The sequence below is a fragment of the Penaeus vannamei genome, chromosome 27 (assembly GCF_042767895.1).
Source record: "Penaeus vannamei isolate JL-2024 chromosome 27, ASM4276789v1, whole genome shotgun sequence".
NCBI classification, from domain to species: domain Eukaryota; kingdom Metazoa; phylum Arthropoda; class Malacostraca; order Decapoda; family Penaeidae; genus Penaeus; species Penaeus vannamei.
Window position 1 is genome coordinate 29641804 of NC_091575.1, and position 25000 is coordinate 29666803.

The 25000-nt window shown below is 49.5% G+C and overlaps 1 protein-coding gene across 4 annotated transcripts in view; it reads left to right on the plus strand.

Moving 5' to 3' along the window:
* The window catches only part of gus (splA/ryanodine receptor domain and SOCS box containing gustavus), a 241378-nt gene that overhangs the window by 111604 nt on the left and 104774 nt on the right, over window positions 1-25000 (plus strand). Inside the window, exon 1 of one of the 4 annotated variants that reach the window (XM_070141158.1) lies at window positions 13570-14979. The exons of 2 other annotated variants lie outside the window; for them this stretch is intronic. In XM_070141158.1, the coding sequence (XP_069997259.1) occupies window positions 14942-14979 (38 nt within the window). In that variant the 5' untranslated portion in view covers window positions 13570-14941. Of the gene's footprint in view, window positions 1-13569; window positions 14980-24890; window positions 24914-25000 lie in introns of those variants that run through there. One more of the 4 variants, XM_070141160.1, reaches the window with a different exon arrangement.

Below are 25000 nucleotides of genomic sequence, written 5' to 3' on the forward strand. Positions count from 1 at the left end.
AAAAGTCAGAGAAGGGAATAGAAGGGCTTTCGATGATGGTAGAGAGAGGAAAATATGTGATAAGTGGAGGGACCTCAAAAGTCTTGTGTGTTCGGAGAGGAATGAGAGGAGTGAGGAATAAAAAGAGAGAGGGAGAATGAGAGAGAGAGAGAGTCAGAGTCAGAGTCAGAGTCAGAGTCAGAGTCAGAGTCAGAGTCAGAGTCAGAGTCAGAGTCAGAGTCAGAGTCAGAGTCAGAGTCAGAGTCAGAGACGGAGAGAAAGAGAAGAGGAAGAGATCGGGGACTTAGGGATGGAGAAAGGAAGGAAGGAAGGAAGAAAGGATGTGGGGGAAAATGAGAGAGAAGGGCAGAAAGAGTGAAAGGTGGGGGATGGAGGGGAGAGAGGGTGAGTTGAGAGTGGAAGGGACGAAAGGAAATTGGAAGGAGGGAAAGAAAAAAGGAATGAACGAGAGAGAGAGAGAGAGAGAGAGAGAGAGAGAGAGAGAGAGAGAGAGAGAGAGAGAGAGAGAGAGAGAGAGAGAGAGAGAGAAGGAATGAAACTGAATGAAGAAAGGATGAAAATGGATGAATCAGGATGAAGTGTGAAAAGGGAGAACCAAGGTAATTAATGAAAGAGAGGAACAGAAAAAGAGCAGATGACAAAAGAAAAAGAAATCCGAAGAAAGAAAGTGAAGGTAATTAGCGAAGAAGAGGAAGAGGAAAAGGAGAAAAGGGATAGGAGGAACGAACTACAGAAAGGGAGAACGGCGAAGGTTATTAACAAAATAAGGGAAGAGGCGAAGGGTAAAAAGAAAAAGAAAGAAGGAAAGAAAGAGAAAGAAGAGAGTATGAAAAGAGAGAGCGATGGTAGTTAGCCAATAAAAGAAGAGGTAAAGAGAGAAAAAAAACGTTAGAAAGGAAGGGAGGAAGTACGGGAAGGGAGAGAGAAGGTAATTAGCGTAACCGATGAAAGAGAGAGAGAGAGAAAGAGAAAGAGAGAACCCATAGACAAAAGAAAGGACGAAATGCGAAAAGGGAGAGCGAAGGTAATTAGCGAAGAAGAGGCAGAGGGAAAGGAGAAAAGAAGAAAACGAGAAGCGAAGAACGGAAGGAGTACGAAAAGGGAGTGAGATGGTAATTAGCGAAATAAAAGAAGCAAAGGAAAGAGAGTGATAGTGAGAGTGAGACAGACAAAGAGACACAGAGAGAGAGAGAAACCGAGAGAGAGAGAGAGAGAGAGAGAGAGAGAGAGAGAGAGAGAGAGAGAGAGAGAGAGAGAGAGAGAGAGAGAGAGAGAGAGAGAGAGAGAGAGAGAGAGAGAGAGAGAGAAAGAAAGCGAAAGAGAGAGAGAGAGCGAGAAAGCGAAAGAGAGAGAGAGAGAAAGCGAAAGAGAAACCGAAAGAGAGAGAGAGAGAGAGAGAGAAACCGAAAGAGAGAGAGAGAGCGAGAAAGCGAAAGAGAGAGAGAGAGAGAGAGAGAGAGAGAAACCGAAAGAGAGAGAGAGAGAGAGAGAGAGAGAAACCGAAAGAGAGAGAGAGAGAGAGAGAGAAACCGAAAGAGAGAGAGAGAGAGAGAGAAAGAGAATAGAAAAGACGAAACGCGGAAAGAGAGAGAGAGAGAGAGAGAGAAAGAAACCGAAAGATAAAGAGAGAGAGAAACCGAAAGAGAGAGAGAGAGAGAGAGAGAGAGAGAGAGAGAGAGAGAGAGAGAGAGAGAGAGAGAGAGAGAGAGAAGCCGAAAGAGAGAGAGCGAGAGAAAGAAACCGAAAGAGAGAGAGAGAGAGCGAAAGAGAATAGAAAGGACGAAACGCGGAAAGAGAAAGAGAGAGAGAGAAGAAAGGACGCAACGCGAAAAGGGCGAGCGAGCGAGGGTAATTAGCGAGGCATAAGGCAAAGCCGGTGCTTGCGTGGCCCGAACCCCCGGCCCGTGTTTTATCAGCATCAGTCTTGTTTACGGGAATTACGAGGCGGATTATGAAGGTTTAATGTTCATCAGGGCCGTCCCTTGCCTCGCGCGCCGCCGTTTTTTCGTTGTTTTTTCCGTTTCGGCTTTTTGTTTTTTTCGTTTGGTTTTCCGTTTGTTGCGTTGGTGGTGGCTTAGTTTTTTTATGGAGGGATTTTTGCGCGTTTTCTGTTTTATTTTATTTATTTATTCATGTATTTTTTATTTATTATCAATATTATTATTATTTTTTTTTTTTTTGGGGGGGGGGTTGCTTGTTGGTGTTATTTTTTCTCCTTTTTCCCCGTTTTATAATTTTTGTTGGCTTCGTTATCTTGTACGTTTGTGTAGGTTTTATTTCTGTTTATTCTTTTCTTTTATTATTGTTTTCTTTAATAATTTTTAATATTAGGGGCATTTGTTGGCATTTCGTCTTCGGACTTGAAAATTTTTAAATTTGAGAGAGAGAGAGAGAGAGAGAGACAGAGAGAGAGAGAGAGAGAGAGAGAGAGAGAGAGAGAGAGAGAGAGAGAGAGAGAGAGAGAGAGAGCACTTTTTGGCGGTGGGGAGGAGGAGGAGCGAGGGAGGGGAGGGGAGGGAGGGAGGGAGGGGCGTGGAGCGGACCGCATTGGAAGGGTTACTTTCTCTCCGTCCATCAGCTGTGATGGCTGCCAGGGCGCCGGTGAAAGGTCGAAGAGAGGGCATGGCTTGGTGAGGGGGGCGGGGTATGGGGGGGTATAACCAGGGGGATGTTGGGGAGGTTATAACCAGTGGAGGGTAGAGAGGTTATAGGTTATGATAACCGGAAAGACTTTACGGGATATAACTGGAGATATGTGGGGGTTACGACCAGTAAGAACGTTGAGATAAACGGCCGGCTTGTTAAAATTGTGCGAGGCCCGACCGAGCGACTTTTCACTAATACAGACATGGATGCACACGGATGTAAGTGCATAGCTGTCTCTCCATCCGGTAGATGTACATGTATCTGTCTATCTCTCTCTCTCTCTCTCTCCGGTAGATATGCATGTCTAGAACTGATAGATATGTATATATTTGTGTGTGTATGCATGTCTGTATGGTGAAAAATGATTAGGCCCTCGCGCAATTTTAACAAACCGGACATATAACTAGAAAGATGTGGAGGTTATGTGACCTGTAGGATGTGGAGTTTAAAAACCAGGTGGAGTTTATAACCGGGTGGGTATGACCAAAGGGATGTGGGTGGAGTGAGGAGAGGGGTTATAGCCACAAGGTGTAAGTAGAAATGGTGGGGATTCGAGGCTAGGTCTGGTTGGTGCTATTTCATTTTGGCGTTGTTGTTCGTTTTTTGATGAAAGGTTGTTGTGATTGTGCGACAGGGGGGTTGGAGGGATTTTTTTTTTATTTATTATTATTTTTTTAGAGGAATGATTTGGGGGAAGGGAAGGGGGTGTAAGGGAAGTTATTAGAGGGTGTTTGGGCGTGAGGGGAAGGGGTAAGGGGTGTGAGGGGGGGATGGAAGGATCGGCGGCTGTCCACTCTTGATTCGCTAGCAAGTGTGAAAGATTTATGTCATGCGTAATATAATCTAGTGTGACTTGTAATTCGATCCCCCACTTTTTTTAGGGGGGAGAGGGGCGAGGGGGGTGATTTGTCCAGTCCCCTTTACCTCCCACTTCCCCGTTCATTCCCCCTTCTCCTTTTCCTTTTCCTTTTCCCCCTCTCCACCTCTTTTCCTTTCCCCTTTCTTTTCCCCTCTCCACCTCTTTTCCTTTCCCCTTTCTTTTCCCCCTCTCCACCTCTTTTCCTTTCCCCTTCCCTTTCCCTTCTCTTTCCCTTCTCCTTCCTCGTAAGGGCCCCAATATATGCGTTCTGATAGACATAGGGAGAGGAAGGGAGAGAGGATATGTGGAAGAAAAGGTGTAGATAGAGATCATATTTTAATCCGAGTGGAATAATGTGGCGGAAATCATAACTGGTTAGTTGTAGACTAGGCATTGAAAGTGAGGGAGTAAGTACACTTTTCCTGTTCCCTTTTCTTCTCTCTCTCCCTTTTCTTCTCCCGTCTCCATCTCCATTTCCATTTTCCCCTTCCTATTCCTCCTCCCCCCCCCTCTCCCTCTTTGCAAAGAAGGGGGAGGGGGGGAGGGGCGAGAGAGAGAGAGAGAGAGGGGGGACGCACTGACGGACCACTGTGAGCTTCGATTAAAAAACACGGAAGGCACAAAAGTCGTTTCGTTCGTTACGCCCTTTCAAGCTGGTTAATGGAAGCTGGTTGCCCCCTCCCCCCCCTCCCCTCCCCTCCCGTTTCCCCCTTCTCCCCTCTCCCCCCGTTTCCCCCTTCCCCCCTTTCCCCTTTCCTGTGTCTCCCTTCCCCCTCCCCCCGTTTCCCCATTCCCCCTTTCCCTTTCCTGTGTCTCCCTTCCCCCTCCGTTACCCCCTTCCTTCCCTTTCCTGTGTCCTGTGCCCCCTCCCCTCCCCCTCCCCCTCCCCCTCCCCCGTCCTCATAGCGGAACGCGAATGAGCAACATGGAAGCCCTTGTCAACTCGAGCGATTTGCATCGATGCAGAATTAAAGGTAGCATTGCCTCGCACATAATACGGGCGCGGGGCTAATACACTCACTCGCTCTCGCTGCTCTCGCACTCGCATTCACTCACGCACGCAGACAGACATACACGCAAACACACACACACATACATACACCACACACATACATACACCACACACACATACACCACACATACATACACATACACCACACATACATACATACACATACACTACACACACACATACACTACACACACGCATACACTACACACACGCATACACTACACACACACACGCATAGACTAGACACACGCATACACTACACACACACACACATACACTCCACACACACATATAAACTACACACACACACATACACTACACACACACACACGCACACGCAATACACACACAATACACACACAATACAGACACACACACACACACACACACACACACACACAATACACACACACACACACACACACACACACACAATACACACACACACACACACACACACACACACACACACACACACACACACACACACACACACACACACACACACACACACACACACACACACAACACACACACACACACACACACATACTGAGACAGAGAGAGAGAGAGAGAGAGAGAGAGAGAGAGAGAGAGAGAGAGAGAGAGAGAGAGAGAGAGAGAGAGTGAGAGAGAGAGAAATATGGTAGTGATATTTAATATTTTGAGCGAAAAGGGATTTCAATCTTCCCATCACTCGCTCCGCCCATCGCCACCCCCTTCCCTCAACCCTTCCTCCCTCCCTCCCCCCTCCCCTACTTTAAACCCTCCTTCCTCTCACCCCCTTTTAACCCTCCCTCCCCTTCCCCCCTTTAAGCCCACCCTCCCCACACCCCTTTATGCCTTCCCCTCCCCTCCTCTCTCCTCCTCTCCCCTCCTCCCCATTTTGCCTTCCCTCCCTTCACCCCTTTCCCTGTGCATGCGTGAGCGAAGGCAGCGGGGAAACCCAGCTAGCCTTATCCGAGGGAAATAAGCGGGTAATTATTGTGAAAAAAGGTGTAATTCTAGTTTATGGCGGTTCCGAGCTTATTATAGGTGTTGGGGTGCTCGCCTTCCCCGCTAATTGCTTTTTGGGGGGAAGGGGGGCAGGTGGGGGAGGGTTGGGGAGGGGGGAAAGGGGTTATGTGGGGGAGGGGAGGGTTGAGTAATGGGGGAAAGGGGTTATGTGGGGGAGGGGAGGGTTGAGTAATGGGGAAAGGGGTTATGTGGGGGAGGGGAGGGTTGAGTAATGGGGGAAAGGGGTTAGGTGGGGAGGGTTGGGTTAAGGGGGAAAAAGGTAGGGAGCAGTGGGAAAGGAAGGGGGTTAGGTGGGAGAGGGTTTTCATTGAACGGGGAAAATAGGCCTCTTTTGTGCTTTTCCAGTGGTGCGGGAGGGGGGCGGGAATCATCGGGAATAGGCCTACTGTAGCTGTGCTTTTCCAGTAACTTGTAGCGGCGTGGGAACCTTGACTAATCAATGGAAATAATAGTGTGAATATGAAATGTGAGGTACCAGAGGTTATTTTACCCTTTCATTCTCTCTCTCTCTCTCTCTCTCTCTCTCTCTCTCTCTCTCTCTCTCTCTCTCTCTCTCTCTCTCTCTCTCTCATTCTCTCTCATTCTAACTCTCACTCATTCTCCTTCTCTCTTTTTAGTTAACTAGGATAATAAGTTATTAGTATTTTTTTCTGTCGTATTTTTGCTATTACTGTTGATGATTTACAAACTGATTAGCATCAATGATTTTTTGTCCGAAATTTGGGTCAGCCGAATGCTGGGTCGTTATTTCATTCGGTCGTGAATTATTATATTTTACGCTCGTGTTGGTCAGTCGAGAGGGAGTCTTTTTTTTGCGCGCGTTAAAAAAAAAAAAAAAAAAAAAAAAAAAAAAGTTTTAGGCTGATTATTTTGCGCACGTTAAAAAAAAAAGTTTTAGGCTGATTATTTTGCGCACGTTAAAAAAAAAGTTTTAGGCTGATTATTTTGTTGGTTAGGAGGAGCTTTTAATTTCTGCGCTGATTTCTGATTTAGGAAATGTGTGTATGTTTTTATTTTTTATTTCTTTATTTTTATTATTATTATTATTATTATTATTATTATTATTATTATTATTATTATTATTATTATTATTATTATCATTATTATTATTATTATTATTATTATTATTATTATTATTTTTGTAGAATTCTCTTTGATTCGGTACTTAGGTTTTGATTTTTTTTCTTCAATGATTTACAAAGGTTTGGAAGTTTTACGTCTACTTGCTAGATCCTTTTCGGGGTATTTCCTCCCCGTTTTATTGCCGGAAGAAAAAGCCTAACTTTTTGTTGGAAGAAAATCAGTCAAGTTCACAGAAAAGGAAAAAGTATATATTGTTTACGTTCTTTGTATGCATCTCGGGAGTATTTTTTCCCCTATTTATTTCCATTTATTTTTCTGTACGTAAACGTGTTTTTTTTCGCCAATAATTCCTCTTTGAGTTTGAAATCCTATAGCCTAAAAAATATGGAAGGAGGGGGGGCGGGGGGGGGGGGGGGGGGGGGGGGGCAGAACAAACATACAAAAGCCTTTGTTGGAATATGTGTTGTTTGTTCCTTTATCGCGACTTCAAAGGATCCCGGAGGAGGGAGGGGAGGGGAGGGGGAGGGTAGGTTTGGACGCCGGTGCAACAACGGCACAAAAGCCTCGGAATTTTTTTTTTTTTTTTCTTTTTCCTTTTTTTTTGATGTTTTGATTTTTGTTTTTGTGTGTTATTCTTTTGCGATGGATGATATAGGGAAATATGTCTTGATTCTTTCTTTTTTTTTTTTTTTTACATTTTTGTCGACTGATTTTGAACTTGCATATGGAGGATGTAGCCTCTCGAATCATGGTTTTCTTTGTCGTCGCTTGACAAATTCCGAATGAACTGTTCTTTGTTTGGATGAGACGAGGCCATCGCCATTTGTTTACTTAAGTGCACTTTGAGAGGCAAATGGAGGGAGGCATTTGATTAGAAAAGAATATTAAGATAAAGGCTGGATTGATGGATAAGGAAATGTGCATTTGATTAGAAAAAAGAATAAAGAAAAAGGCTGAATTGATGGATAGGGAAATAAGGTTGATTGTAAGAATAGACGGAAAGGAGAAAAGATTAGAATGTAAACGAGAACACGGATCAAATAGGAAAAGAGAAGGAGATGAACAGGGAAGAAAAGAAAGAGGCAAATAAAATCACGGACCAAGGGGAAAAAAGAGGAATGAATGGAGGAATAAAATAGGGAAAAATGACAGAAACCGTAGCATAATAAAGTCATGATCACAGACATAATATAACGTCGTCGTCATCATCATCATCACAGTCATCACCGTTTTCTCTCTTCCCTGTGACGTCATCACTCCTCTTCTTCCCGGTCTTGGTGGGAGTGGGTTGCCACTTTCTCCATAAAGATGATCATTTCCTTTCGAAAGGTAACGAGGTAGAGAAGGAGGAGGAGGAGGTAGAGGTAGAGGAGGAAGTGGAGGTAGAGGGAGGAGGAGGAGGAGGTAGAGGTAGAGGAGGTGAAGGTAGAGGAGGAGATGGAGGAGGAGGAGGAGGTAGAAGAGGAGGTGGAGGTAGAGGGAGGAGGAGGAGGAGGTAGAGGTAGAGGAGGTGAAGGTAGAGGAGAAGAGGGAGGAGGAGGAGGGGGTAGAGGTAGAGAAGATGAGCGAGGAGGCTTGAGAAAAGGTGTAACAAATGAGCGCGGGGAGATCGGCGGGCTGTCGACAATGACCCTCCTCTTCGAATTCGTGGGGAGGATGACAGGTTCGTGTGGAGAGAGAGAGAGAGAGAGAGAGAGAGAGAGAGAGAGAGAGAGAGAGAGAGAGAGAGAGAGAGAGAGAGAGAGAGAGAGAGAGAGAGAGAGAGGGGGGGGGGTCCTCCTCCGTGGGCGTGGGTGTGGGCGGCGGGTAGACGAGGGCGGCCGCGTTTCGAGGCGTCGGTCGGGCACGTTCACTTTCATTGGGGCACCGGCAGGGCGGGCGGGCGGCGGCGGGGCTTCCCTGGCCGGTGCGGGTTGGAACTTTCGTCTCGGCGAAGCGCACTTTCACTCGCCAAGGTTCCCCGTGGGTGGGAGGAGAGGAGGAGGAGGAGGGGGGTTGTGTTGTGTGTGGATGTACGTATGTGTGTATGTATGAACGTGTGTGTGTGTGGGGGGGGGGTCCGTGTGTGTGTGTATGTATGTACGTATGTATGTATGAACGTGTGTGTGGAGGGGGATCCGTGTGTGTGTGTGTGTGTGTGTGTGTGTGCGTGTGCGTGTGCATCCGTGTCCGTCCAGCCTACCAGGAACACCTTTTTACGGGATGAGCATTTCCTTTCCTCTTCTCTCTCCTCTCGTTTCTTCCTTTCTTTACTCTGTCCATTACCTATTACCACCGCGTTCATCCTATTTTCCTTCCAGGACCTTCTCTACCTCTCTTTCTCTTTCTTTCCTCGCTCTCTTTCTCTTCCCTCCTCCTCACTCCTCCTCCTCCTCCTCCTCCGCTTCTCTCCTTTCCCTCCTCCTCCTCCTCCTCCTCCTCCGCTTCTCTCCTTTCCCTCCTCCTCCTCCTCTCCTCTCCTTTCCCTCCTCCTCCTCCTCCTCCTCTCCTCTCCTTTCCCTCCTCCTCCTCCTGTCCTCTCCTCCTCCTCTCCTTACCCTCCTCCTCCTCCTCCTCCTCCTCCTCCTCTCTCCCCTCCTCCTCTCCTCTCTCCCCCTCCCCTCCTCCTCCTCCTCCTCCTCCTCCTCTTCCTCCTCCCCTCCTCCCTCTCTCTCCTCTCCCCACCTCCTCTTCTCCCTCCCCCTCCTCCTCTCCTCCTCCTCTCTCCTCCTCCTCCTCCCCCTCCTCCCCCCCCCTCTCCTTTCTTCATCCACCACGTGTCCTGCCCCGCGCCCCTCTCCCCACGCGGTTTACCTGTGGATCCCTCTGCTTGCGGCCCTGCTCACGTCCTCGCGGGTGAAGGCCGGGGGAAGCAGAGACAAAAGGAGAGGAGAAAGAAGCGAAGGATGAATTAATGAATGATTTGCATAAAGCGGGACTGTGAAAGAGAAAGAGAAAAAAGATTGATTTTTTTCTCTTCTCTGTAGAATGCGAGAGAGGAAAAAGATGGATTCACTTCCTAGTTGTTGTTGTTTTTTTTCTTATTCTTTTCCCTGACTTTCTCTCTCGTTCCTACTTCCTCTTCCTCCCCCTCTCTCCTTCCCTAGCCCTACATCTTTTACAACCTCCATCTCCCTCTCTCCCTCTTACTCCTTCCATCCACTCCTCCTCTCTCCCACTTCTTCCCTCCCTCCCTCTTATTCCTTCCATCCACTCCTCCTCTCTCTCTCACTTCTTTCCTCCCCCCTCCCTCCCTCCCTCCCTTCCCACTCTCCATCCTTCCCTCTTGCCTCCCTTCCTCCCTCCCTTCCTCCCTCCCTTCCTCCCTCCCTTCCTCGCGTCCGTCCGTCCGTACCCTGGCCTTTCGTTGCGAGGGAAGCTGTTATGCAAGATCGCGTCGGGTCGGGGCGAGCGGGATTAGAACGGACCCGCCGTGGTGTTTTTTTTATGTATATATGTATGTATACGTGATTTGCATAGGTTGAGGGAAGATTCGTTTTATTTTTTTTTTTATTTTTTTTTTCGATTTTGTGTGTGTGTGTGTGTGTGTGTGTGTGTGTGTGTGTGTGTGTGTGTGTGTGTGTGTGTGTGTGTGTGTGTGTGTGTGTGTGTGTGTGTGTGTGTGTATGGAGAGATTTGGTGGTGTCTTGGAGGGAGCGAGTGAGCGAGTAAAGAAGCGGTTAAAGAATGAGTGAGTGAGTGAGCGAGCGTGCGAATGAGTGTTGCATAGCGGTCGGGTGTTGTTGCAAGCTTGCCTGTTCTGGTCCGGTCCGGCAGTATGTCCTTTACCAGGGCCTCAAGGTCAGCCTGTGATTATAACGCTCCCTTCCCAAACGGCCTCGTCTCTGCGGCGTTATTAGGGAGTCCTAAGCCGTCCCGAGGAGACTGTTGTTGTTTGGGAGTCCTAGTCCTAAGCCGTCCCTAGGAGAGTGTTGTTTGGGAGTCCTAAGCCGTCCCTAGGAGAGTGTCGTTGTTTGGGAGTCCTAAGCCGTCCCTAGGAGAGTGTTGTTGTTTGGGAGTCCTAAGCCGTCCCTAGGAGAGTGTCGTTGTTTGGGAGTCCTAAGCCGTCCCTAGGAGAGTGTTGTTGTTTGGGAGTCCTAAGCCGTCCCTAGGAGAGTGTTGTTGTTTGGGAGACCTAAGCCATCCCTAGGAGAGTGTTGTTTGGGAGTCCTAAGCCATCCCTAGGAGAGTGTTGTTTGGGAGTCCTAGTCCTAAGCCGTCCCTAGGAGACTGTTGTTTGGGAGTCCTAAGCCGTCCCTAGGAGAGTGTTGTTGTTCGGGAGTCCTACGCCGTCCTAAGAAATTTTTGGGATCCTTTTGGGATCCTTGTACAGACGCCCTTGTTTAGTTGCCCTTAGCCAGGCGCCGGTTCTCCTCATTTCGCTATCCTTTATGCAGGTCCTCCATATTTGTTTATTGGAGTAGTTTGAAGTCATTGGTCGTCCTTGTGTAGAAATCTGGTCGCCCTTATATGTAGTCCTTTGTAGCCTCTTTATAGTCATTTGCTCGTCCTTTTTTAGTCCGTAGTTAGCCCCCTTTATATTAGATTGGTCGTCCTTATCAAGGTCGCAAGAGCCCCATTGTAGCCATTCGGTCGTTCTTATGTGGGTCTAATTAGCCCCAGTATAGCAGTTTGGGCTTTCTTACATGCATAATTAACCCTCCCATACACTCGCTCCCTCCCTTTCCTCCGCAATACGGCAGCTGCGCAGAGGTGATCCCACCGGCGGCTCGTAACACCTGTCCAACTTGAGGCGATGCAACCCATCGGTCTTCTGGTGTCGTCTGGTATCGCCTTGTATCGCCTTGTCTGGTATCGCCTTGTGTTGCCTTGTGTCATCTGGTATCGCCTCGTATCGCCTTGTCTGGTATCGCCTTGTGTTGCCTTGTGTCATCTGGTATCGCCTCGTTTCGCCTTGTCGTCTGGTATGGCCTGATATCGTATCGCCTCGTATCACCCGGTATCGCCTCGTATCGGACCGTCGTGTGCCGCCGACCTACCGTAACGGAACGCCGATTCCGCCACTTCGCTGTTTACGGGGCGATGGTTTTCCGTTACGTTCGGGGGAGGGGGGAAGGGGGGGGCGTCTTCTTTGGTAGTGTTACGTGAGAGGGAGTGGGAGGGGAGGGGGGTTGGGGAGAGGGAGGGAGTGGGTGGTTGGGTAAGAGGTAGTTGGTGGATGGGTAAGGGGGGGGGGGGGGGTTGGTGAGTGAGTGAGGAGGGGGGGGGTGAGTGAGAGTGAGGGAGGGGTGAGTAAGAGTGAGAGTAAAAGGATGGGTGGACGAGAGTCCGAAAGAAAGTGTGTGGGCATGTGCTTTTGAGCGCGTGTGTGTGTGCGTGTGCGTGTGGAGGAGGGGGATTGTGTTGTGGTCTTGAGCAAGGTCTGCTGAGTGAGCGTAACACCACCTGTTTTCCTACCCCCCCTCCCCCTTCCCCCACCTGCCCCTCACTCCCACCTTATCGTCCTCTCCCTTTCCCTCTCTCCCTCCTTTCTTCGCCGTTTCTCCCCCTTTCGTTGCGTGACAAGGGAGGGAGAGGGGAATGGGGGGGGGGAGACGCTTCTTAATGCTAGTTAAATGGTGAGCGGAACAGCTGATGTATGCAGCTACCACTGTTCCTCCTTTCCTTCTTCGTCCCTTCCTCCCCTTCGTCTTCCTTCTTTTCATTTTCTTCCTCACATATCTCCCTCGCTTCACTTCACTTTCATCTTCGGCTGTGCTCTTTTCATTTCGAAAATTCTGTGAATTGATAAGTGTATTTCAAAGTAATGTTTCTTTTTTCTCTCTCTCCATCTTCCTGCTTCCCTCTTCCCCCTACTCTCCTCACTACCTACCTCCTATCTCCTCCCTCCCTCCGCTCTCCTTCCTCCTCCCTCCTCCCTCCTCCTTCGTCCCCCCTCCCTCTCTCCCTCCCTCCCCTATCATTCCTCCTTCCTCCCTCCGCTCTTCTTCCTCCTTCCTCCATTCTACCTCCATACTTCCCTCCCTCGCTCTTCCCTCCTCCCTACCTCCCTGCCTCCCTGCCTCCCTCCTCTCTCCTCCCTACCTACCTCCGTCCCTCCTCCCTCCTCCCTCCTCCCTCCTCCTCTGCGGCAGTGAGTGGGTCGGCGAGCGAGTGTGGGACGGAGGTGGTTGGTGGCGGCGCTCATGCCCAGTTGGGCGCGCGAGTCTCTCCCGTGGAGACCTCCTCCGCCACCTTCTCAGGGCGGCTCACGCTGCACATACACACACACATACACACCTGCCTGCCTGCCTGTCGCTCTCTCTTTCTCTCTCTCCCTCTCCCCCCTCTCTTTCCCTCTGTCTCTGTTTCTCTCGCTTTCGTCCCTCTCCCTTCACTTTGCATCGCGTGCACACATCCACCTGCCCTTCTCCCATTCATTACGAGCCCCTCCCCCTGCTTCCCTCCCTGCCTGCCTCTATTTTTACCTCTAAAAAGAAACACCTGTCCGGCCTGCCCTCTGTCCTCCCTCCCGCCGTCGCCGCGTGATCGGGGCGGGAACACCTGCTCTCGATCTCGCATCTGTGATGAAAGAACCGGATCTGGAATGACCTCGTGACGGCGTCCGGCGAAGGACCTCCCCCGCCTCCTCCTCCTTCTCCTTTTTCTCCTCCCTTCTCTCGTTCTCATTCTCCTACTCCTTACACCATTTTTGTCACTCTTCCGAAAAGAAGAAAAATTTATAAAGTTGTGCGCGTTGTCTCCGAAGGATGTGTTGGCCTCACCTGAGCTCTCGAGGGTGAGTGTCGAGCCTCGTCGTGGGAAGTGAGTGGCCCCGTCGAGGGCGGTGGGTTCGGAGGCTCGCTCGTGTGTCGGCGAATGAAAGCAAGCCGAAGCAAGCGAAGGAAAGCAAAGCAAGCAAGCAATCGAGCAGGCAAGGTCTAAGTGAAGGGGGCCGCTCCGAGCCCGTGCTCCTCCCACCCCCCTTCCCCCTTGGCCCCTCCCCCTTCCCCGCAGCGCCAGCGGCCCATCAGCGGCGCGGAGTTGTGTCGCGGAGGGAGATAAGTGCGGTGATAGTGCTGGCTGTGACGACACGTGACGTCTTGAAGGCGCCGAGTCGGTTAACCCAAGGATAACACGTGAGAGCGAGTGTCGCCGAAGAGATCCTTCCAAATATCGGATCGGCAGAGCGACGGAGGCCAAGCCTGTGCGGCCGCGTGTGTGACGGGCGTGTAACGGGGGAGCGCAGTGATAACGGCGCCAGGCAGTGGCCGAGCGAGGCACAGGCGGAGGTAACGGTCGCTGGCCGTAAGAGAAGCCACTTAGTTGCTCCTGCTTGCTGCTGGCTGCCTGCACCACCTTCGTCGACTCTCACCTTTGCTCTTTGGCTGCTACTGCCTCCACGTCTCCGTAGGCTCGCCTCGCCTCCCCTGCCCTCTCCGCCCTTCTCTCCGTCCCGTTATCGCCGTCCCTCCTTTCACCTTCGTTTTAGCGCCCCTTCCCTGCGTCCCGCGGCATTGTCCTCCTCCTTCCCTGCGCCTGCCCTTCATTCCGAGTCCGAGGTGTTCGTCTGCAGCGCTTCCCTCCGGTGTTCAGTGAATGTGCAAGCACCATATCCCGCGCACTGTATCCCCGCATGAGAGTGCCTGATCCCGCGGTCCGCTACGCCCAGCCCCGTCCGCCTACCTTCTGAGGGTGGAAGGTGGAAGGCAGGACGTGCGCGTCCTTGGAGGTGTCCTTTGTGGCGGACCTGTAGGGTGAGTGGCCAGCCCTAACCCTTAACGCGTGCGGCCAGCTCCAGCCCCGATCCTGGCGAGGTGCACGCAGGTGAGCGTCGGGCGTGCGAGAGGGAGGCCGAGGAAGCGAGAGAGAGAGAGTGAGGGAATCGCGGGCGTCGGAAGTGGTGCTCGTGATCCGCGTGCCGCAAACCCCACCATATTGGAGACCTGAATACCGCTCCGTGTTCAGCGCGTCGTGTGTGTCTGTGTCTGTGTCTGTGTGAGATCCTCGTTATCTCTTGCCGTGGCGGAGAAAGATATAAGAGAATTGACGGCGAGATTAGATAGCCAACCCCGGTGGTGTTTGTGCAAGATTTGGGGATTTGTGTCTGTGCAGTGAATCTCGGGGAGGAAGTAGAATGTGAAAAGATTGTCAAAAAAGGCATAGAATTATACGAAATTGGTGCAAAACAGTGTTGTCCTCCTGGCTCTACCCGGAGTAAGGCCAAACCACACCCTTTTTACCCCCCTGCCCCCCCCCCCCCCCTGCCTCCCACTCGGCTTAATAAGTCTATCGGTAACACAAGCCAAGGAGACTCGAACCATGGCTTGGCAGGGCAGGTGAATAATTAAAAAAAAAAAAAATAAAATCAAAAGGATCGTCCAAACAGGAGCGCCGCCTGGCCTATGCTGGACCCCAACTTCTTCACAGGAGCGACGCTGTGGTGAGTGGTGATGTGGTGGTGATGTGGTGGTGATGTGGTGGTGACTTGGACGGATCAGACAGTGACGGCTGAACGGTGAACGCACACGTGGCCAGGTAACACGAACTGTCACCATCTGCTTGGGTTTTCCTGGGGGAGGGGGGTGGACAGGGGGAAGGGAGGGAGGAGGGGGAGTTTAGTGGCAAGGATAGTGTGCTGGGGATTCTGGGCAGGGAGTTGGAGTGTGGGAATAGGAGGGAGTGGATAGGGGCGGAGGGAGGGAGGGAGTGGATAGGAGGGGAGGGAAGGAGTGGAATGGATAGGAGGGAGGGTGGGGGAGAGAACTAAGGAGGAGGAATCGATGGATGAATGGATAAATGAAGTGAATAATGGAGGCTGGCCTAGGCCTATTTTGTTGTGTATTTCTTCGAGCTCGTTATGTGCTTCCCTCCCTCCCTCTCTCTCTCCGTCCCTCCCTGCCCATACCCACCTACTCTCTCTCTCTCATTCTCCCTCTCCCCTCCCCCCCCCCTTGCATCACTCCTTCTCCCTCTTCTCTCCCTCTCTTTGTTATGGATGAGGGTGCCTGCGCGAGGATGTGACGTGGGCGATGCCTTCCAGGGTGAATGTTGCGGGTTGGTTACAAAGAAGGGCTTTGGGGGTGAAACAGCTCTCGGAGTGGCGTAGCGAACCCACTTTGCCGGAACACCTTGTAAGGAAAGTGAAAACGAACGAGGGTGCCAGCTGACGGGCCCTCCCCCCCCTCCTCCTCCTGGCCCCTGCTTCTCCTGTCTCTCTCTGTTTCTCTTTTTCTTTGTTTCTCTTTCTGGTTCTTTTTCTCGTGGCCTCTTTCTTTTTCGTCCTCTCTCTCGTCCTCTCTCGTCCTCTCTCTCTCTCTCTCTCTCTCTCTCTCTCTCTCTCTCTCTCTCTCTCTCTCTCTCTCTGTGTGTGTGTGTGTGTGTGTGTGTGTGTGTGTGTGTGTGTGTGTGTGTGTGTGTGTGTGTGTGTGTGTGTGTGTGTGTGTGTGTGTGTGTGTGTGTGTGTGTGTGTGTGTGTGTGTGTGTGTGTGTCCTTCCCATCTCCACTTTCATTTCCTTGACTCCCCTTATCTTTCTTTAATCACATCACCCCCCATTTCTTTTCTCCCCTTTTTCCTTTTCCCCCAATCCTATCGGCACCTTTAACTTCGCCTCCTCCTTCGCTGGCCGATTCTGCGCGGACTCGTACCCTTTGGAGGACTCCTTTCTTGTGGACTCGACCATGACTTTTGTCCTTCAGCATTGACTTTGCAACAGCATGTTCAGTTGTTTTTTTTTTCTGACGAGGTCCTCCCCTCTCCCCACTACCCTCTGTCCATTCCTCGCTCCCCTCTATCTAGTCCCTTTTCCTCTTTGTCTCTCTGTCTATTTCTCGCTCTCTCTCTCTCTCTCTCTCTGTCTCTGTCTGTTTCTCGCGCTCTCTCTCTCTGTCTGTTTCTCTCTCTCTCTCTCTCTCTCTCTCTCTCTCTGTCTCTCTCTCTCTCTCTCTCTCTCTCTCTCTCTCTCTCTCTCTCTCTCTCTCTCTCTCTCTCCCGCCCCTCTCCCCTTTATCCAGCCCCTCTCCCCTCTCCCCTCTATCCAGTTCCCTCTCCCCTCTCCCCTCTCCCCCGTATCAAGGTCGGTAGCGTGACTTCGCCTTGTCTTAAGATCACCATTCTTTTGGTATTTGATGTATCCCCAGTTTTTCCTCCCGCTACACCTCACTTTTTCGTGCGCGAGGGTATTCCAGTCCTCTTTAGGCTGTAATTATCGTTCTATGCTAGCTTCAAAACACACACTAGGTCCTTTGATGTATAGGGGCACCAGAATGTTCTTTTTTGTTGTTTTTGGGGGGTATACCTTTTTTTTTTTTTTTTGTCTCTCCTGTATGGTATTTTTTGTAGTGCTTTTTGGTATTTCAGTCCCTTTGATAGAGTGGTCATTTTTCGATACCAGTTCCTAAATATAATGTGTGTTTTGATATGCGAGACTACCGCAATGCCATGTTGGGACATTCTTTGACGTGTATACTTTTTCTTTCACACACTATAGTTTTTTTACGTTTTTTTTCTATCGTAGCCCCCATACCGATGTAATTTATTTCGATACCAACCGCGTCAAAAACACACTTCTTTTGTTACGTAAACCCACCACAATGCTCTTTTTTATTTTCATTCTAACTACGTAACCCTTTTTTATATATCAACCACATACCCAGTATCTTATTTATGTATTTATTTTACTTTTTTAGTTACTTATCTATTCTCAATACAAACCAGTCAAAAAAAGCGTGCGTGAGGTCTGCGATCATTTAGACTCCTCGATCGCACCCAGTCTGCAATGAAACGAAAGTAAAATGATTTGATGGTTTAATGGTTTCCTTGTTGCCTTCCACCCGAGCGGAAACGGAGTCGCACGAAATGCAGGCGGCGGCGGCGGCGGCGGCGGAATGGGAAATGCCTCGCTTCAAGAGCTACCCGGCAATCATCATGGGCAATCGGGGTGGTTTTCTTCGTCGGGCCTGATCCAACTACTTCGGGGAGATCGTGTGGTGGCGGGTGGGGGGTGGGGAAGGGGCGGGGGGGGGGAGGGGCGGAGGGGCGGACGGGCGTGTGTTGTGCTTGTTTGGGAGAGTGGGTGGTTTGGTGTGGGTGGGTGGGTGGGTGGATGGGGGTTGTGGGTTGGTTATTTTTCGGGTGTGAGGGTCTGCTTTGTGGTGTTTCTCGTCTGTTGGTCTTTTCGTCGTCGCCTCTGCTCTCGTTTTTTGCTGTATGTTCTTTGTTTATATTCTCTCGTCTCTCCCTCTCTCTCTCCCTCTCCCTCCCTTTCTTTTCCTACTCCCTCCCCTTCACTTTTCTACTTCTGCGCCTGCTTCTATCTCTATCCCCCTTTCTCATCCCTCTCTCACTCCCTTCCCCCCTCTCTCACTCCTTCTCCCTCCCTCTCCCCCTCCCTCTCTCTTTCCCTCTCTCTTTCCCTCTCTCCCTCCCTCTCCCTCTCCCTCTCCCTCTCCCTCCCCCCTTCCTATCCAGCTGTCATCCCACCGTAATTCAGCAGGACGCGGCCCTGGCGAGATAAGGTTCCATAGGTCAGACGGCGCAGGAGGGTAAACAATGGTAATCGAGCACCCAGAGGAACATTCACTCTCACTTTCACTAGCGGCGGTGGGGTAGGGTCCCACCTTTCTCCTCCCTCCTCCACCCCCTCCCCCTCGTTCCACCGTATAAGACTCCCATGTCCCCCCAGACCCCTCACCTTCTCCCCCTCCTCCTCCTCCTCCTTACTCTCTTCTCCCTCCCCCACCCCCTGCATCCTCCGCCCCCTCCTCGCCCCCCTCTTCCCTCCCTCCCGGTCATCCCCACCACTCCCCCAGGCCCTGGCGAAGAAAGTAGTCGTCGTCGTCTCGCGCCGTCGGTGGAGGAGCTGGGGGGGCAGGGGGTGTCAGGGGGCTGGTTGGGTTGCCGGCAGTGTTTTTTGTTTGTAAAGCTTTCATTGTTTTTTTGTTTTTGTCGTCGTCGTTGTTGTTGAGATGCGAGGATTCGGACGAGGCGATGGTGCGTGTCGGATTGGATTTTCGTTGCGGACAGACGCACGCACGCACGCATTCAAGCACTCGCGCATCACCGGTTATGGTGTTGATGGTCTTAGGAGGTGAGAGGGGGAAGGAAGGGTGTGTGAGAGAGGAACGAAAAGAGGAAAAAAAAGACCTGGAACAATAAGGAAGAAATTCGAAAAAGGGAAGGAGGGAGGAAGAAGAGAAATGGTCGTTGTTGTATTTGCACAAGACGAGGATTGTTGGCCACACAGGTGATCCATCTTGGAGGGGGTTGTGGGCTCCTCTTGGACTACGGGGAGGATGCAGGCTGGAGTTTGTTGTTGTTGTTTCTGTGGTTGAACTATTATTTTTCTTTTATTGGTGTTGTTGTTGTTATTGTTTGTTTATATTGTTTTTTTTGTTATTTTTTTAATTATTTTATTATTATTGCCATTGTTGTTATTGTTAGTGTTAGTGTTGGTATAAATGGTATCAGCCATTCTTACCGCTTAAAGGTTCGGGTGTAACTTTCTATTGTGTTTTCAGAAACTTTGTACTCGTGCTTGTGAGTGGACGATCCGGATCTTAGCTTTTCATGTTCGTTGTTTAATTTCACTGTGTTCCACTCCTGTCCCTTCTCTTTCTTTCCCTTCCACTCCCCCCTTTTTCTCATTTCTACTTTGCCAACCCTTTCTGTCCCTTGGTTATTCCCAATTCGCTTTCCTCAACCCTTCCATGTGTTGTGTTGTGCTAATGCTCTTTCGTTTGCCAACCGTCCTTCTCTCTCTCTCCCCTCTCTCCTCTTTCTCTCCTGCCTCTCCCCTTGATCTCCCTCTTTTTCCCTATTTCCCTCTGTCCCATCCCATCCTCCCTCCTTTCCAAATACTGCTCTCCTTCGCCTCCCCGCCCTCCCTTCCCATCCAAATACTAATACAACCCAATCCCCCTCTTTCTCTCTCTCCCCCTCTCACCTTTCCCCACCTCCCTTTCAAATTATTACACTCCTTTCTCTACCTCTCCCCTTCCTCCCTCCCTCCCCTCTTTCCCTCTCCCAACTCCACCTTATCCTGCAACCACCCATCCTATTCCCCCTCTCCCCCCCAATCCCTCACTCAGCCCCTCCCCATTACCCATCCTACCCTCCCTTCCTCCGCCTATCACCTCGCCCTCCCCTCCCCCTCCCCCTCCCCCTCTTGATATCCGTGCAGTGTTGCGAAACGTGAAAATGATTGTTGCTATTGAATATTTGATTTGCAGCCTCCCATTGTTAGGCGTGAGGGCCGAGGCTTCATTGTACGTCCCCTCCTCCCCCTCCTCCTCCTCCCCCTCCTCCCCTCACCTGACGTGTGGTGTGTGTGTGTGACGTCAGAGGGGAGCATCTCGACGTGACATCAAGACGTAATAAAGAGGTGGATATGTAAATAAGCTTGGAGGAAAGGGGGAGGGAGGAATGAAGATGAGGAGAGGAAGGAAAGCGAGGGGAAGGGATGGAGGGAGGGGTGAAGATGGGTAGGGAAAGTGAGGGGATAGATGAAGGGAGGGGTGTGGATAGAAGGGAAAATACGGGGATAGGTAAAGAGAGGGATAAGGGTAAGTAGGAAAAATGAGGGGATAGATGGAAGGTGAAATCCGGGGGTGTATGGAGGAAGGGATAAGGTTAAAAATGAAAGCGTGGGAGTAAATGTAGGGGAAGACAACAGGGATGGCAAGCAAGGAAATGGATGAAGGGAGGGACCAAGAGAAACAAGGTAAACAAAGAAACAAATGAAGGGGGAATTAAGTGATGCTGTGCCGATGCAGAGGATGTGAGTTGGATGTGGCAGAGAGATTGCATAGTGGGGGGGAGGGGGGTTAGTCTTGGGTATAGGAAAGGGGGGGTACATGAACGAATAAATCCAAGTGGTGTTTGTTTGTTTGTTTGTATGGGTGATTTAGCACGCGGTGTTGCGACACTGGTGTTTGTATAGGTAGGAAGCCATTGTCTACTTAGGGTTTTTTTTTTTTTTGTGTGTGTGTGTGTGTGTGTGTGTGTGTGTGTGTGTGTGTGTGTGTGTGTTTTCGTTCTCGTCTTTAGCACTCAGTCTGTGTTGCTGGCTGCATAATTTTCCTCTTTTTTAATTATTCAAACTTTTTTTTTATTTTTTTTTAGGAAGAACGAAATAATGGAAAGTGAACAAGTAATTAGCGGGTTTATTTGCTGACCTTGACGACGCAGATACCGGCATATTGCCTCTCGCCCCTTCCCCACCGACGTATCGGTTCCAGCTCGTTTTCCAATTATCCCGAACTGTTTAAATATTATGTATAGGGGGAGAGGAGAGGAGAGGAGAAGAGAGGAGAGGAGAGGAGAGGAGAGGAGAGGAGAAAGGAGAGGAGAGGAGGGGAGAGGAGAGGAGGGGAGACGAGAGGAGATGAGAAAGGAGAGGAGAGGAGAGGAGAAAGGAGAGGAGAGGAGAAAGGAGAGGAGAGGAGAAAGGAGAGGAGAGGAGAAAGGAGAGGAGAGGAGAAAGGAGAGGAGAGGAAAAAGGAGAGGAGAGGAGAGGAGAGAAATCTGAGATGTGTGTAAAAAGAGAGACAGAGACAGAGACAAAGACAGACGGAGAGAGATTGGATATTAGTCTGCGTGCGCGCGTGCCTGAGTTAGTGAGAGAAAGATGGTTAGTGACTAAGTGGATAAGTAAGTAAATGAGTGTGAGTGAGTGAGAATGATTGAATGGGTGAGTGAGGGAGAGTAAATGAATGAGAAAGTGAGTGAGTGAGTGAGTGAGAATTATTGAATGGGTGAGTGAGGGAGAGTAAATGAATAAGAAAGTGTGTGAGTGAGAATTCCTGTGAGTCAGTGAGTGAGTGAGAATTCCCGTGAGTGAGTGAGTGAGTGAGAATTCCTGTGAGTAGTGAGTGAGTGAGAATTCCTGTGAGTGAGTGAGTGAGTTAGAATTCCTGAGAGTGAGTGAGTGCATGAGTTGGGCGAGTGAGGCAAAGGGAGAGAGCGCGGAGGCCTGCGGTGAGTAAGGAAGCCTCCACTCTAGGTTTTAACGAAACTCCGTGTCGTGTTGATTGATTGGTCTGTGTTGTTCAGCCAATCAGCTCGTGCATTGCGTGAACGAAGGTTTTTGCGAAACTAGGTGAGTAGAGAGACCCTGCAAGAGATCTGTCACTTTATCTCCGTGTATCTCGGTCTGTCTGTCTGTCTTTCTGTCTTTCTGTCTATTCAGTGAGTTAACAAACCTCCTAAGATTTCGTTTTATCAATAGCATCGTAATATTTGAATATCTACTTTTTTTTTGGGGGGGGTAGACATCATTAAAAATAAAAAAATGTGTAATGGTATTTTAGTCATCCGACCATCGCCAAAGATATAAACACGAGGAGACTTAGGCGAGTGTGATATTATAATCGACAGTTTAAAATGATATAACGGTATCGAAAAAAAAAAATAAAATGTTCACACGTTTAATGCTTATTTTAACTCTGGCGAGAAGCTGTCCCATAAACCTCCCGGCGGCGGCCTGACGTGTGTGGCAGGACGTGGAAGACGAGGCTAACGGGGCAGACTCCATCATCAGTCGGTGATTAATCGGCGAGGGAGATTAAAGAGGAAGGCAGGATGACCGAGACTCCCGCGGGTGGGTTTTCGGGTGGGTGGGCGGGTGGGCGGTGGTTTGGTGACGGGGCGGGGTGGGGTGGTTGCGTGGGCGGGGGTAGGGGGAAAGGGGGTAGGGCTGGTTCTTGTTTGTTTGTTGTTTTTCTCTTTTCTCTTGCGTTCTTTTTCTTTTTCTCTTTCTCGCGTTCTCTTTCTTTTTCTCTTTCTCTTGCGTTATCTTCCTCTTTCTCTTCATCTTGCGTTCTCTTTCTCTTTTTCTTTCTCTTGCGTTATCTTTCTCTTTCTTTTGCTCTTGCGTTCCCTTTCTCTTTCTCGTTCTCGTGCTTTTATTTATGTTGTCGATGAGAGAGAAAGTGAAAGAAAGAGAGAGAAAGAGATCCGGAACGGGATACTTGGCTGGAAATTGATGATCGGTAACGATATTTGTTTTTGTTATTATTATTATTATTATTAATATTATTATTATTATTATTATTATTATTATTATTACTTTATTATCATTTATTGTTATTATTATTACTTTATTATTACTTATTGTTGTTGTTATTTTTTATTATTACTATTAATTATTACTTATTATTATTATTATTATTATTATTATTATTATTATTATTATTATTATTACTATTATTATTATTATTATTGTTGTTGTTGTACGATATTTCAATAGATACTTTGGTCTGTAGTGATAATTTGGACGTTATTTGACCTTTAAAATTGTTTCTATATTCGTTTTCTTTTACACCTGAGACAAACAGATAGACCGAGCGATACCTAGAACCCTAGTTAGAAAGGACGATAACTATTTTTTTCTTTGACTTATTTATTTATGAGAAATATCGGTTCTTTGTTGATTATTGCTTGTTCGTCCAGCGCCAGCGGGAGTATTTTTAGTAGGTATTTAATTCTTTATTTTCCCTTAATACTTCGTCCGTTTTGCTACCTCGCTTTTCTTTTTTTCACTTATATCCCCATTTCCATTCTTTATCCTCTTTTCTTTACCCCCTTTCCCTCGTCTCTTCCCTCTTCTTTTTATTCCCGTTCCCCTTTTCCCTTTTCATCTCCTCTCTTCTTTCCCCTTCCTCACTTTCTCCTTCCCTCTTATCCCTCTTCCCTTTTTTTTTCTTCTCCCTTTCCCTCTTCTCTTTATTCCCGTTCCCCTTTTACATTTTTCTATCCTCTCTTCTTTATCCTTCCTCACTTTCTCCTTCCCTTTTTGTTTCTCATTTTCCTTTTCTCCTGTTTAGCCTCTCCCTGTCACATGTTGGCATTGCCACGTCTGCGACTCGGCTGCTGTCACGTGGCATCGGCGGCACGTGCTCTTGTTTTTGTTTTTATCCACTGTGTTCGGGTCCGCGACTTACGTGTTGGGTGTTTTTGTTTGTGTCGTTTTTTGCTCTCCCTCGCTTCTTTTTCTCACTACACACACTACACACACACACACACACACACACACACACACACACACACACACACACACACACACACACACACAATGTATTTGTTAATACTATAACTACTGTGTCAATGTATTTATCTATCTACCATCTCTCCATCTGTTGTGCCCATTCGGCCTGGAATTTCGTCCGTAGAATTTTCCGTTGCAATTAGCCTTCGCGCGCGGCTGCATGTTGCACTGCAAGAGGGAGGGGGGAGGGGGGGAGATGCCATTAAGATAAGCTCTGCAGGGAGGGGAGAGTGAGAGTGGGAAAAGAGTGGTTTGGGAGGGGAAGGAGGGAGAGAGAAAGAGGGGAGCTGAGGGGTAGATAGTGATGTAGAAGGGGGAAGTGATAGATAAATGAAAGGAAAGTAGAAAGGCGGAAAGGAGGGAATTCAGGGACGTTTTTTTTTTTCTTGCTTTTGAAGGGTGGGGTGGCGAAGGGGCTTTTGGTAGGGTGTGTGCGGGGAGGAGAGAAGGGGTTGGGGAAGGGGTGGCAGGGCGCGAGGAGGGGGAATGTATGGGGCAGGGGGACGGAGGAGGGGGGGCGGCTTGTGACAGAGTGGCCGAGTGAAGAGGGTGTTGCATTAAGGGTGTGGGGCGAGTCGGAGGGGCGCTGGTAGGGTGGTTAGGGGGGGAGGGGGCTGGGAGGGGGGGTTGGAATTGGGGAATAGGGTGGCAGGGTGTAAAAAGGGTTGAGTTTCAGCGGCGCGAGTTGAGTGAGCTGTGTGTCCTGCTAACGGTAACAACCTTGACTTTTTTTCTCTCTCTCTCTCGTTTAATTTTTCTTTGCTTCATTTTTTCCTCGTCTTCTTGGTATTCAGCTGTCTGGTGATAACCTTGATAACGTATCTGTTTTGTGTGTGTGTGTGTGTTCGTGCGTGCGTGCGTGCTGGCGGGCGTGTGTGGGGGGGGGGGGGCGTCGGGTGGTATCTGTCTTTTTGTTTTTCGTGTGAGAGGGAAATAGAGATGTGGTGATATTTCCTTTTCGATTATTTTTTTTATTAATTATTGAGGGAATTGAGGAATGCTCAAGACACTCTCTCTCTCTCTCTCTTTCACTCACTCACCTCTTCCCTTATTCCCTCTCCCTCCCTACCTCTTCCCCAAATTCACTCCCTCCCTCACCCTTCTTCCCTCCCCTCCGCCCTTACCTATCCCCCCCTCCTCCTGCCTCTCCCTCCCTCGCCAACCCTCGCTATCACGAGGGAGGGTCTCCCCCTTCGTCTCCTCCTCCTCCTCCTCCTCCTCCTGCTGTCAGTCGCACGGGGGAATTCGCTCCGAGAGGAACCGCGCCTTCGCCGTTCGTGCCAAAGGACAGCGCTTTCGAGGGATGGGAGTTACGACTTGCGGATGACGTGGTGCGGGAGAGAGAGACAGAGAGAGAGAGCGATGACTCGTGACGGCGTGGTTGCGGGGAAGAGACGGTTGTGACGCTGGATTCGGTG